Source organism: Aquarana catesbeiana, linkage group LG11 (assembly GCF_042186555.1).
Source record: "Aquarana catesbeiana isolate 2022-GZ linkage group LG11, ASM4218655v1, whole genome shotgun sequence".
In the NCBI taxonomy this organism is placed as follows: Eukaryota; Metazoa; Chordata; class Amphibia; order Anura; family Ranidae; genus Aquarana; species Aquarana catesbeiana.
This window is the reverse complement of record NC_133334.1, coordinates 88,592,709-88,606,742: the sequence shown is the minus strand read 5'-3', so window position 1 is coordinate 88,606,742 and position 14,034 is coordinate 88,592,709. Positions and strand designations below refer to the sequence as shown.

At 43.2% G+C, this 14,034-nt stretch overlaps 1 protein-coding gene across 1 annotated transcript in view; it reads right to left on the bottom strand.

Moving 5' to 3' along the window:
- Window positions 1–596: 596 nt before the first annotated feature.
- Window positions 597–14,034, bottom strand: part of TSPAN32 (tetraspanin 32) — a 79,928-nt gene continuing 66,490 nt past the window's right edge. Inside the window, exon 8 of the mRNA XM_073604709.1 lies at window positions 597–4,163. Within this exon, the coding sequence (XP_073460810.1) occupies window positions 3,999–4,163 (165 nt within the window). The 3' untranslated portion in view covers window positions 597–3,998. The remainder of the gene's footprint in view (window positions 4,164–14,034) is intronic.

Sequence of the window (14,034 nt, the reverse complement as noted above, 5' to 3'; positions counted from 1 at the left end):
AGGAGTTTTAAAAAAAGTTGTTAGGAGGGTACCATCCATGGAGCCTTCATGATGGTGGCTGCAAGCATGGCAATACCAAGGTGTGTTGGTGAAGATCCCTACTTTACGATGATTGTATGGTAGCGCCATCCATCAATTCACCACAGCACCCTACACAAACTGTGGTCGAGTATGTAAGGAGTGCGATGGATTTGATACAACTTTCTTGTGCAACATATTACAGTCACCAAGCTATTTTATTTTAGATACAAATTCATACTAAATTTGGATAAATTATGTTAGTCCTTTGACTAAAATAAATGTGGGAGGTTACTGATAAATTATTTATTCAAGTGTTTTGTGCACCTTTGACAGTATATGGGGAATCATTCCATTGCTGAGGTGTTAACCAATATGTACAATCTTAGTGTGGAGCCTGATCTGAAAAGAACAACTTTGGGGTCCATAAAGTATGTTAGCGATCAGAACAATTTAATAAGATCAGGATCTTTTTTTTTAGAAACCCATTTCTGTGGGGACACAAAGGAATACTAATTTATAAAGTCCAAGAAAAAAATAATTCAAAATAAAACTTTCAAAACTGTTTATTTTTTGTCTACAATATTGGTTTTGAAAAAAAAAAATAATAAAATAAAACACACCATTAATGGTTTCACCACACCAATAATAACATACATCTGCTCACAAAATATTTAAATTGACTAAATTAGGAATCATAAAAGTATACACAATCTTTATGTAGATAAAAAAATAAAAATAAAAACAGACATACAAAAAACAAGTAAAGTAAAACCTTGGTTTGAGAGTAACTTGGTTTGAGAGCATTTTGCAAGACAAGCAAAATTTAAAAAAAAATATTTTTGACTTGATATACAAGCGATGTCTTGATATACAAGTAGCATCACGTCACAACTGAATATAAATGAGAAGAGAGGTGCCTCTAAGTGTAGCAATATGGTTACATTTAATGAAGGCAGCTAGTGGTTAATGAAGGTACAACATTTAGCAACTCACATGGTTGATGATTAAAACAGGCACATCTAAGTATGCAGGCATCTGGGGTAAAGCTGTCCACAGACCACCCTCCGCACCGCCAGCTCTCACTGCTGTCGGTCTGCAATTGTGACCGGAAAGACTACCCTGCAGTAGAGCGATCCAAAAGCGAGGCTTGAAGCTCCCGTGGAGCGCAGTGTTGAAGGGATGATGTCGATGGTGGTGCGGAGGATGGTCTATGTGGACAGCTTTACCCAGGATGCCTGCATACTTAGATGTGCCTGTTTTAAATCATCAACCATGTGAGTTGCTAAATGTTGTACCTTCATTAACCACTAGCTGCCTGCCCACTGTCATATGACGGTGGGACGAGGCAGCTCTCGGTCTGGGCGGACGTCATATAACGTGATCGCCCTTCCGAGCCACTAGGGGGCGCGCCCGCCGCGTCACTGGGGACCCGATGCGCGTGCCTGGCGGCTGCGATGATTGCGATGCACCCGCAATTGCCCAGCAACCGAGCAGGACCGTGGATCTGTGTATGTAAACACACAGATCCACGTCCTGTCAGAGAAGAGGAGACCGATGGTGTGTCCTTTGTACATAGGGACACTGATTGGTCACCTCCCCCAGTCAGTCCTATCCCCCCACAGTTAGAATCACCTCCCTAGGACACACATTAACCCCTAGATCACCCCCTAGTGTTAACCCCTTCCCTACCAGTCACATTTACACAGTAATCAATGCATTTTTATAGCACGGATCGCTGTATAAATGTGAATGGTCCCAAAAATGTGTCAAAAGTGTCCGATATGTCCGCCTCAATATCGCAGTCACAATAAAAAAATCGCAGATCGCCGCCATGACTAGTAAAATAAATACATAAATAAAAATGCTATAAATCTATCCCCTATTTTGTAGACGCTATAACTTTTGCGCAAACCTTTTGCGATTTTTTTTTACCAAAAATATGTAGAAGAATACATATCGGCCTAAACTGAGGGAAAACATTGTTTAAAAAAAAAATTGGATATTTATTATAGCAAAAAGCAAAAAATATTGTGTTTTTTCAAATTTGTCCCTCTTCTTTTGTTTATAGCGCAATAAATAAAAACCGCAGAGGTGATCAAATACCACCAAAAGAAAGCTCTATTTGTGGGGAAAAGTTTATAAAAAATTCATTAGGGTGCAGTGTTGTATGACCGCGCAATTGTCATTCAAAGTGCGACAGTGCTGAAAGCTGAAAAATGGCTTGGGCAGGAAGGGGGTGAAAGTGCCCTGTATTGAGGTGGTTAAATGTAACCATATTGCTACACTTAGAGGCGGTTACACAACCTATCATATTGCTTTAATCTTTTTATATGGACTATAAACTGAAGGACTTATGAATAAATAGTTGTGGAACTAATCATCTGAGTTTCTATTATTTCTTATATATACAAGTGCTTTGGATTACAAGCACGTTTCCCGGAATTAATTATGCTCGCAATCCAAGGTGTAAATCTATATAGCAAGTGCCCTGTTTAATTTTAATTACTAATAAATACTATACAAATAATACTATATTAATGTATAAAAAAACATTCCCATCAATGACTTTCTCTTATTTTCTCCATTTCGATCTGTTACATATACAATTAAAAGTGTTTTGTTATTTTTTTCTTTTATTTCTATACCTTTCCTCTCCGTGGGGACTCAAAGCGCTTTATCTGCTGTTTGGAGAGATGGTAAGGCGGTAGAGTAACTTGCCAGAGCCACTTTTAGACAGGAGGCATTTAACCCACCAAGATGACTTTGTATGGTTCGGAGGAAACTGGAGTACCAAGAAGAAACCCACACAAGCACAGGGAGAACATGCAAACTCCATGCAGATAGTGTTCTGACTCTGATTGGCACTCAAACTGAGGATCTCAGAGCTGCAAGGCAGTAGCACCATATCTGTTCAATAGGTGAAAACTGTTGATCCTGCCAGAAATTCATAGCTGGATCTGTTTTCTCAAGGAGTCTATGGAGCCCTCCCAGTTCTTATCTTGGGCTGCAAAACAATTGTACTTATTTTGTGGACAAGAGGAGAGGGGAAAGGATGCTGTGGTTTAGCAAGAGACCATTGGACAGGACTGACACCATTTCTAACAATTGCCCACAAGAGGAAATTAGAAGACAAATATCAAACATTCAGGTTGCACAACACAGCATTCTCTTTCTCTAATTGAACTTTAATGCAACGACAACAACATGGCTTACAATGTATAAACTCTCCCACTGGGCATGGCTCCTTGTCTGCTGTATTTCACCATTAATCCTCATACACACTAGTAATTTTTTTTGCTCAACCCAGCAGGGCTGAACGAAAAAAAAAACCTGACAGCTCAGGAGGAGCCACTGTACTAACAGTTCAATGTTAGTACAGCAATCACCCCTGCTGTGCTATTGTGTTCTGACAGGGGGCTGCCCCCAACCCCACCCCGGCCAGAACACTCCGGTCAGCACTCCCACCCAACAGGAGTCAGTCGGCAGACCTTTTTCAGTCATGCCCCTTCTGTTGGTCCAGTTCCAATACACACGGCCTGACATTCGGCCTGTGTGTACTAGAAGGGAGGAGACCGATTCTGTGCCTGGTCTGGGCCCCCCTGATACTGACTGGTGGACCTAGGAAATTAGAATCTGATTGTACTTCTGGCATGTCGACAGATAATTTCCTATACTTGCAGGCTAAAGGAAAAAAACACGGAGAAATGTGACTGTATTGCATATGTTTTTTTTTTTTTTTTGTCCTGCCATATTATACACTCAGTGGTAGATTCCCTTCCCAATTTTGGTCTTATTTACTAAGCAGCAGCATTAATAATATTATTTATGATATGTATGCAATTAAAGTGTAACTGTTACACAGCCATCATATTCCTTCTTTTATTTCCTAACCTGCGGTAGAAAATATAAGTTACAATAATATGGCTGCTATAGGAAATAGAGGGGCTATGGCTGGCTCATTGACTAAAGGGAACCCTTCATTGCACAGAATGGTTTGACAGAAGCAGAGAAAGTGGGGTGTCCTGTGTAGTACCCGGGGGGCAGATTAAAGCATTGTTTAGGCTGTATTCCCCTCTGCGATCCCAGACGTTTCCTCTCGGCAGAGAGAAGTAGAGAAAGGACGTAAGCACCATGCCATAGACCTGTAGAAAGATATAGGACATAAATGTTGAGTGTTATTCATAGAACTGGCATAAATACCTATAAAATAGCTATTAAAATATATTGTTTGTTCTATATTCTAGTTCTATTCATCTGGAAGTTTATAGATCCACAGCAGAGTCACATTAGCCTGTAGCTCACCCTACCTGGATGTTGCTGGTTAAATGCTCACTGTTCACACATTTTATCTTCGGTCCTTCTCAATTTCTGGCAAAAGAGGGTTACTAAAATATCCTTTAGCTGGGCATACACATCAGACAGTGGTGAGAAGCCAGAAGTTGTTACAGCTCTTAACCAGTTCACCTCTTGCACCTACTGTATATACCCCTTGTGGACCAGAGCAATTTCTGTTAGGGGTCTATTTATTCTGCAATAACTTTGTCATTACTTAGGATAACAATGAGATACCGTAGGTATGTGTTTCATGACAAACAGGAGTTTCTTTTGGTGAGTTATTCATGAAAAAATTATTTTATTTTACACAATCTATAAACAAAAATACATAGGAAAAATAAAAAAACTGCTGATTTTTTTCTATTGATAGTATAAAAAAGAAATAGTATTACAGTACATAAACAGTATCAAATTTATTCTATAATTTGTTCCATTTATAATGACACTAAAACCGCAGTTTTTGAACAAAGCATTTCAAAGATATTTATAAAATTTTAAAAAAATGCAAATTTTCTTTTTCAATTTTATGCATTTTTAATGCAATGCTAAAAAAAATTAACAAAGAAAATGAATAAGAGTTAAAAAAAAAGAAGGTAAAATATTAATAGCTTGAAGAATATACTTAAAAAAAAAGTAGAAAAATAATAGCGAGTGCAAGGAATTAATTTGGGTTGACTAGATTTAACTATGTGTTAATGAGAAGTTACAATTTTTTAAGGGGTTAAAATTTTATTTGAACAAAAATTAAAAAAAATGTACTTGAAAGGTTTCTTTAACTGACATCATATGCTGATCTAAGCTCCTCTCTTTGATGTGAAGATGAAGGAAACACAGTAGTAAAAGACGGTGGTTGCCCAAAGGAACACGTAGATAGGGCTAACCACTGTACATTCCAGGTGTGGACACCTTACATGTTTCAGACCTCAAAGGGTCCTTCTTCAGAGGTATAAAGGTATAATTAAGTCAGTTGGGTATCACATTCTATAAAGTAAGAGTATACAATTTGTGATGCATTTTATAGCATTATTACATTTTTTACCGCGTTTCATTTATATACGTTGTGACGGTATGCGAGGTGATATAGTGGATAATCGCTACATTTCACCTCGCATTCGTTCTGTTGTAAGGGATTGAACCGGAATCCGGCCCGGGTTTTTCCAGCCTCTGTGGCAGGTTAGGTTCCGGTCCGGATGTTCTGGTCCACTTGAGCTAACACTCAGGTGGACTTTAAATAACCAGGAAGAGAGCTCAACAGGGCTCTGGTTTTGAGACTCAGGAAGGAACCTGAGTGAGAGGAGCTCTGGCTATTGGACTATATGGTTTGCTTTACCGCATGTTTTGTGAGTGACGGGGACCAGCCCCGCACTGTCTAGAGAGGAGACTGTTTGTTTAGTTAACGCTGGACGACAAGGATTTACTTTACTGTTTTGTTTATTTTTATTTTGCAAACCTCCTTGTAAATAAACCTGGCATCCGCCAGATTTTTAAGAAAGTGCCCGTTTGCTGACTGTGCTTCAGAAAAGGTAATCCCCACGAGCTAATCTTCCACCACATGTGCACTTTTCTGAAGATGGAGGAAATGTTAAAAGCCCTGCTACAGGCCAATGCAGCTCAGAGGGAAACCAACCGCCAAGTCGCAGAGGCTGCTGCAGCACAACAAGCGGCCCAGCAGGAAATGAACCGGCAGTTTGCAGAGGCTCTGGTGGAACTTAAAAAGGGGTCCGCAGCTCCTGTGCCAGTGGAACCAAAGTTGATACATGCATCCTACCACCTACAGAAAATGACACCTGCCGATGAGGTCAAGGCTTACATTGCGACTTTTGAAAGAGTCGCTGTCCGTGAGGGATGGCCAAAAGAGCAGTCTGTTGGCCCCATTTCTAACAGGAGAACCCCAAAAGGCCTATTTTGATTTAGAACCAGATAAGGACCAGGACTATGAAACTCTAAAGACAGAGATACTCGCACGCTTGGGTGTTTCCATGGCAGTCCGAGCCCACCGTGTGCATCAGTGGTCCTACTCCAGCAACAAGCCACCCCGTTCACAAATGTTTGACCTGGTCCACCTCACCAGGAAGTGTTTGCAGCCAGAGACCTTGACAAGCCCTCAGATCGTGGAGCGTGTGGTAATGGACCAGTACCTGCATGCGCTCCCTGCTGCCCTGAGGAAGTGGGTCGGACAGGGGGACCCCAAAACTGCAACCCAGTTGGTGGGCCTAGTGGAGAGGTACACTGCCACTGAGGACTTGGTGAATCCATCTACGCCCCACTTTGGTGTCTCTAGAGGTGCAAGATCGCCCAGCGGTTCTGTTAAGACTGTTCCGGGGTTCAAGAGCATGGGGAGGGTGGATAAGACTGTTGTTACAGCTGATGAGACTGTGGGTCCTAGACCTGGAGACTGGCCAAAGAAGCCAGGAAGGTCTTTGGGGCCGTTAAGAGGACTGGGGGTAGGCCACATACAGTGTTTTCATTGCCATGCATTAGGGCATATTGCTGCAAACTGTCCTTTTAGATGATGAACCTATGCAATGTGAGTATGCTTTTATGAAAAGACGCATTTCTCTGTTTGCACAGGTTGCATGTACTGCATCATGTCTGAGTCGCATTGAAAAACAGATGTGTGTTATTTCAGTGAATGGAAAGCCACTCACAACCTTGCTAGACTCTGGTAGTGTGGTCACAAAACTACACCCCAGTACTATTGGGGTAATTTGCATCCATGGGGACACTCAGGACTACCAGACAGCGGTGGTTGAGGTTGATACCCCCTGGGGCAGTGTAACACATTCAGTGGGGGTGGTACCTTCACTGCTTCATGAGGCTTTAGTGGGGAGAGATTTTCCACATTTTTGGAATTTATGGGAGAGCAAAGGGAGCCTGGTAGATAGAGCTCCCCCTTCTGAGGAAGCACATGAACTCTCACCAGATCCTTTTTGCCAAAGGGAAGGGGATGTTGTTGGTGGGATTGAGGAAGCCGGAGATCCTCTTCCTCTTCCTTTCCCTGTCATGGCTGGGGAGCCAGAGGACCTGGAAGCTAGCTCCCAGCCCGAGGGTAACGAACAGGAGAACACCTCTGACCCTGACAATGAGAGTAGCCAGAATGTGGTACCCGACTTAGAGGTCAGGAGAGAGGACTTCTGTACCGAGCAACTGCGAGATGCCACCCTCATGAGAGCCAGGGAAAATGTTAAGATGTTGGATGGGGAACCTGTAGATCCTAACTGGGGGGTATCTTTCCCCTACTTGGCCATTAAAAACAATTTATTGTATAAAGTGGTAAAACGTGGAGAGGACGAGATAGACCAGCTACTGGTTCCCAAACCCTTCCACAGGGTGGTACTAGACCTGGCCCATGGTCATGTAATGGGGGGACATCTCGGTATTGAAAAAACTAGGGAGAGAATCGCCCAGAGATTTTTCTGTCCTAGGGTGTATGCAGATGTCAAGGAGTACTGCGAATCGTGCCCCGAGTGCCAAATGTCGGCGCCGTCGACCCATTTTCACAGCCCCCTTGTCCCTCTACCAATAATCGAGGTCCCCTTTGAGAGGATTGGCATGGACCTCGTGGGGCCAGTTGTGAAATCTGCCCAGGGTCACCAGCATATTCTGGTGATCCTGGATTATCCGACGCGCTATCCCGAGGCCATACCCTTGCGCAACACCTCCGCCAAGGCTATCGCCAAGGAGTTGGTCCAGGTGTTTAGTCGAGTGGGGATCGCAAAGGAGGTCTTAACCGATAAGGGTACCCCATTTATGTCCAGGGTTACCAAGGAACTGTGTAGAATATACAAAATCTCCCATCTCCGTAACTCTGTCTACCACCCCGAAACGGATGGTTTGGTCAAAAGATTTAATAAAACTTTGAAAAGTATGCTGAAAAAGGTGGTCGACAAAGATGGGAGAAACTGGGATTTTTTTGCTACCATATCTCATGTTTGCCATATGTGAGGTTCCGCAGGCATCCACAGGCTATTCCCCCTTTGAGCTTTTGTATGGTAGACATCCCAGGGGGTTGCTAGATGTCGCCAAAGAAACGTGGGAAGGAGAGGCCACCACATATAGAAGCATCATAGAGCATGTCTCCTTGATGCAGGATCGAATCGCAGCTGTCCTGCCCCTGGTGCGAGAACATATGGAGCGAGCCCAGGAGGCCCAGAGGAGGGTCTATGATCGGGATGCCAAGGTCCGTACTTTCATTGGGGGAGGTAAACTACAAAGTCTACCAGCCAGGGAAAAGGAAACCACACCAAATTTATCATGTGAATCTCTTAAAGCCCTGGAAGGACAGAGAGACTTTACTGGCTGCTTCCCCGTCTCCAACGGATCGGGTACCGGTGACACCTGACGTCCCCATAACGGATTCCCTGTCCGTGGCACAACAAAGTGACGTTAAGGCGTTTGTGCACAAAAACAGAGAATTTTTCTCCCTCTTTCCCGGACTGACCAAGGTGATCCAGCATGACATAGTGACGGAACCAGGGGTTCGGGTAAATGTAAAGCCATATAGAATCCCAGAGGCCAGGCGAGAGGCAGTTGCAAAAGAAATCAAAAATATGTTAGAGCTGGACGTGATTGAAGAGTCCCACAGTGAGTGGTCGAACCCCATAGTGCTGGTCCCAAAACCTAATGGCACTATCAGGTTTTGCAATGACTTTAGGAAACTCAACAGTGTGTCTAAGTTCGATGCATACCCGATGCCTCGGGTCAACAAACTCGTGGACAGGTTGGGACAGGCTCGCTACATAACAACCCTAGACCTAACGAAAGGCTACTGGCAAATACTGCTAACTGAATCGGCCACGGAGAAGAATGCCTTTTCCACTCCTGAGGGCTTGTTTCAGTACAAGCGGATGCCTTTTGGTCTGCACGGGGCCCCTCCAGGGAATGATGGACAAAACTTTGAGACCACATCGCCCGTATGCGGCTGCTTATTTGGACATCCACAGCCCAGATTGGGAATCGCACCTGCCCCGGGTACAAGCAGTGGTAGATTCCCTTAGGGAAGCAGGTCTCACGGCCAACCCAAAAAAAGTGTGCCATGGGCCTGGAGGAAGCCAAGTACCTTGGGTACGTTATTGGCCGGGGACTTGTCAAGCCTCAGACCAATAAGATTGAGGCAATTCAAAAGTGGCCCCATCCAGTAAACAAGAAACAAGTTTGGGCCTTCCTAGGCATTACGGGGTATTACCGACGGTTTATACCAGACTTTGCCACCATTGCCTTCCCTCTGACCGACCTGACGAAGGGTAGAGGGTCGGTTGTGGTCAAACGGAATCCTGAAGCTAAGGAGGCGTTTCAGAAGTTAAAACAGGCCTTTTGTGTACTACCGGTGCTGGTGACCCAGGACTTCACAAAGGGGTTTGTGATACAGACGCCTCTGAGGTGGGCCTAGGTGCTGTACTATCCCAGAACAGAGATGGTGAGGAGCACCTGGTTGTATACCTGAGCCGAAAACTGAATAAGCATGAAAAAAACTATGCTATTGTCGAGAAGGAGTGTCTCGCTATTAAATGGGCCTTGGAGTCCCTGTAGTATTACTTGTTGGGTAGGTCATTTAAGCTGGTCACCGACCATGCTCCCCTAAAGTGGATGTGTGACAACAGGGAGAAAAATGCCCGCGTGACAAGATGGTTGCTGGCTCTACAGCCCTTTAAGTTTACAGTAGAGCATAGGCCGGGCAAGCTCCAAAATAATGCAGATGCCCTCTCCCGCATGCACTGTATATGCTTGGGTCAATTGCTCAGCCGCAGGGGCTTGAGCAGAGGGGGAGGATATGTGACGATATGCGAGGTGATATAGTGGATAATCGCTACATTTCACCTCGCATTTGTTCTGTTGTAAGTGATTGAACCGGAATCCGGGCCGGGTTTTTCCAGCCTCTGTGGCAGGTTAGGTTCCGGTCCAGATGTTCTGGTCCACTTGAGCTAACACTCAGGTGGACTTTAAATAACCAGGAAGAGAGCTCAACAGGGCTCTGGTTTTGAGACTCAGGAAGGAACCTGAGTGAGAGGAGCTCTGGCTATTGGACTATATGGTTTGCTTTACTGCATGTTTTGTGGGTGACGGGGACCAGCCCCGCACTGTCTAGATAGGAGACTGTTTGTTTAGTTAGCGCCGGACGGCAAGGATTTACTTTACTGTTTTGTTTATTTTTATTTTGCAATCCTTGTAAATAAACCTGGCATCCGCCAGATTTTTAAGAAAGTACCCGTTTGCTGACTGTCCTTCAGAAAAGGTGATCCCCACAAGCTAATCTTCCCACAACGTGCATTTATGTGCGTTCAGCTGTGAAAAAAATGCAGCATGCTGTACTTTAACCACATGCTGACCAGCGCATGATGATGTACGTCGGCACAATGGCACGGCTGGGCAAATGGGCGTACAGATACGTCCCCTTTAAATTGCGGCATTGTGGGCGTGCACACGCACGCCGCGTACTCCGTGCCCGTGGGTCCCGCGGACTCGATGTCCGTCAGGGGCCCGCGATCGTGTCACGGAGTGGCAGAATGGGAAGAAGCCTACTGTATGTAAACAAGGCATTTCCCTGTTCTTCCTAGCAACATGACAGAGATCTACTGCTCACTGTCATCAGGGGCAGTGATCTTTGTCATGTGCTAGTAAAACAATCCCGCCCACAGTTAGAATCACTCTCTAGGACACACTTAACCCCTTGATCGCCCCCTAGTGTTTAACCCTTCCCTGACAGTGTCATTTACACAGTAATTAGTGCATTTTTATTGATCGCTGTATAAATGACAATGGTCCCAAAATAGTGTCAAAAGTGTCTGATGTGTTCGCCATAATGTCGCAGTCATGATAAAAATTGCAGATTGCCGCCATTACTAATAAAAAAAAAAAATGAATAATAAAAATGCCATAAATCTATCTCCTGTTTTGTAGACGCTATAACTTTTGCGCAAGCCAATCAATATACGCTTATTGCCATTTTTTTTTTACCAAAAATATGTAGAAGGATACATATCGGCCTAAACTGAGAAAGAAATTTGTTTTTTATACATTTTTTGGGGATATTTATTATAGCAAAATGTAAAAAAAATATTGCTTTTTTTTGCAAAATTGTCGCTTTTTTTTGTTTATAGCGCAAAAAATAAAAACCGCAGAGGTCATCAAATACCACCAAAAGAAAGCTCGATTTGTGGGAAAATAAGGACGCCAATTTTGTTTGGGTACAGTGCCGTATCGCAAAAAATGCTCTGGTCAGGGAGGGGGTAAATCCTTCTGGGGCTGAAGTGGTTAAACGCATGTGAAAGCGCATACTGGGGTTGATTTACTAAAACTGGAGAGTGCAAAATCTGGTGCAGCTGTGCAGGTCATCCCCCCAGATAATGTCTTTGTAGACAAAACGTGTCGGGACAAGTCTAGCTGATTCCATTGCGTTATACCTATTGCTATTTGAATACTTCTACAAGCGCTTTTAAAGCTAAATGTGAGTGTTCCTACTTCTTTTTAATAAATTCATTTTTATGCCTATGGTTTGGATGGAGCATTTGTGGAGCATTTGTTTCATTTTTGGTTAAACCGTGGGAATATACGGGGACGACTTGGTCCACCCCTTGTTTGAGACTACCAGATTATCGGGTTACTATCACTCCAAGCCATCTGAGGGACAGAGGGATCATCCCCCATTCTAGCCAGAAGCTAGAGGCGTAGAGGTTCCATCTCATTGGTGTTTATACACCACAAGCCTTGGTGACTTATTTGGCATATGCCTTACTGAGTCCATAGGTTCCGGTAAACCTTTTCAAAGTTGGTGGGTGGCTGTCTTCTATATTCACGAGATTCCTAAGATTTACTTATGCCATAAGGACTAAACCTCCTTGTCTGGATCAACTTATTTTTCACTCTGGACTGTTTTTTCTGTCATTATTGATTATTATCATTTTGATATGGACAAATTCACTTTTGTCACATTTGTTATATGGTTAATGTTCAATCATTGACATTGTGAAATGTTCATTCATGTCACTTTATAGAAATAAGGGCTTTTTTATATATTGGTTTCATTGTCACTTATATTGTCTTGTAGCCATACAGAGACTTTTTCACATTAGCGCTGTACATATTTGTATAACTATCCATTCGAATTTGTCTTTTGCTGGCATGTTTTTTTCCTTTTTTTTTTTTTGTAATTCAGCTGTGCATGGTAGCCAATCAGCTTTTAACTTCAGCTTGTTCAATTAAGCTTTGACAATAAAACCTGGAAGCTGATTGGTTTCTATGCAGAGCTGCATCAGATTCTGCACGCTCCAGTTTTAATAAATCCCCCACTAAGTTTAAAAACGCGCTTGACTGCATATGATGTAACCAAGCCCCAAAAGAGAATCTCTGACTTTCCCTGTGAAGGCTGTACAGTGTAACAGATGTTTAATTCCACATCCTCGGTACTGAACAGCTAGTTGAAGTCTTTCAGATTTTGGCCTGGATTTTGTTCCACAAGAACACTTTCCCTCAAGCTTTGTTTATTTTGTCATTTCTTCATTTACTTTTTTAAACAAAGAAGATTTGAAGATTTCCTTGCAGAAACCATCTCCTATTTGGGAATCAGATGTATAATAGATGAGCTACAGAGAATATCAAATGTTATTTTAACAAAGAGATGACGAAACTCATAACCACAATCAACAAAGTAAAATAACAGTGTTAACCTAGAGCTGCTGTCTCCAAACGTTCTTAAAAAAAGGGCCAATTTACTGTCCTTCAGACTTTAGGGGTCGGACTGTGGCTAGTGAGGGTAGAATTTGTCCTGGCGTCAGTGGGAGTAAACAGTACCCCATCTTTGGTATTGGGGGGGAATAGTGCGCCATTTTTGGTGTCATTGATAGGAATTACGCCCTGTTGTTGGTGTCAGGGGGAGGAATAGTGTCTCATATCAGTGGTAGGAACACTGCCTCAAGCTCTGATTAAAGGCAAGAAAATGGCTGCATCTGGCCCCTGGGCCGCAGTGTGGAGACCACTGATCTAGAGCATTCCTGCTAGGAAACTTATCTCATGGGGCACCTTATGTCAAAGGTCCTTAAAGTGGTGTTCCGGACGAAATTATACTTTTTGAATAAAAATACCCCTATAATACACAAGCTTAATGTATTCTAGTAAAGTTAGTATGTAAACTAAGGTCTGTTTTGTTAGTTTTATAGCAGTAGTTTGTTTTTTTTTTAAACTTGCAGCAGGCCGTGGCCATCTTAAGTGTGGGCATCTGAAGCCAGACTGTATTTCTTCCTGGGTCTCATCCTTGCAGATCTCGCACATGCTCAGTGCAGCACAAGCAGTGTAATAGGTTTCAGGTCAGGTTTCCATAGCAACGGCAGTGTCAGAGGAAGTTTTCCGCCCCTTCCCAGAAGGCATTGCAAACAGGAAATGATGCAATGGGCCACGGCCAGGGAGGAGGACGTGAAAAATGAATACAGCAGATATGCAGTAGGTGCTGAGAAAAAAAATTTAAAAATATCCAATTCGTTTACAGTGCACAGTTTAGTGAGGGATGCTGAAGAGTTGTAAAAGTGGGTGGAACTCCACTTTAAGGAGATCAAAGAATGATCCGTGACGACAGCAATCCTCAACCAATCAGATTCTCCTCTTAAGCAAGCCATGCATGGATTGAAATTCATCTGGTTCAACAGGGACCAGATGAATTTTCATCCTTGTATAGGCAGGTTGTATAGA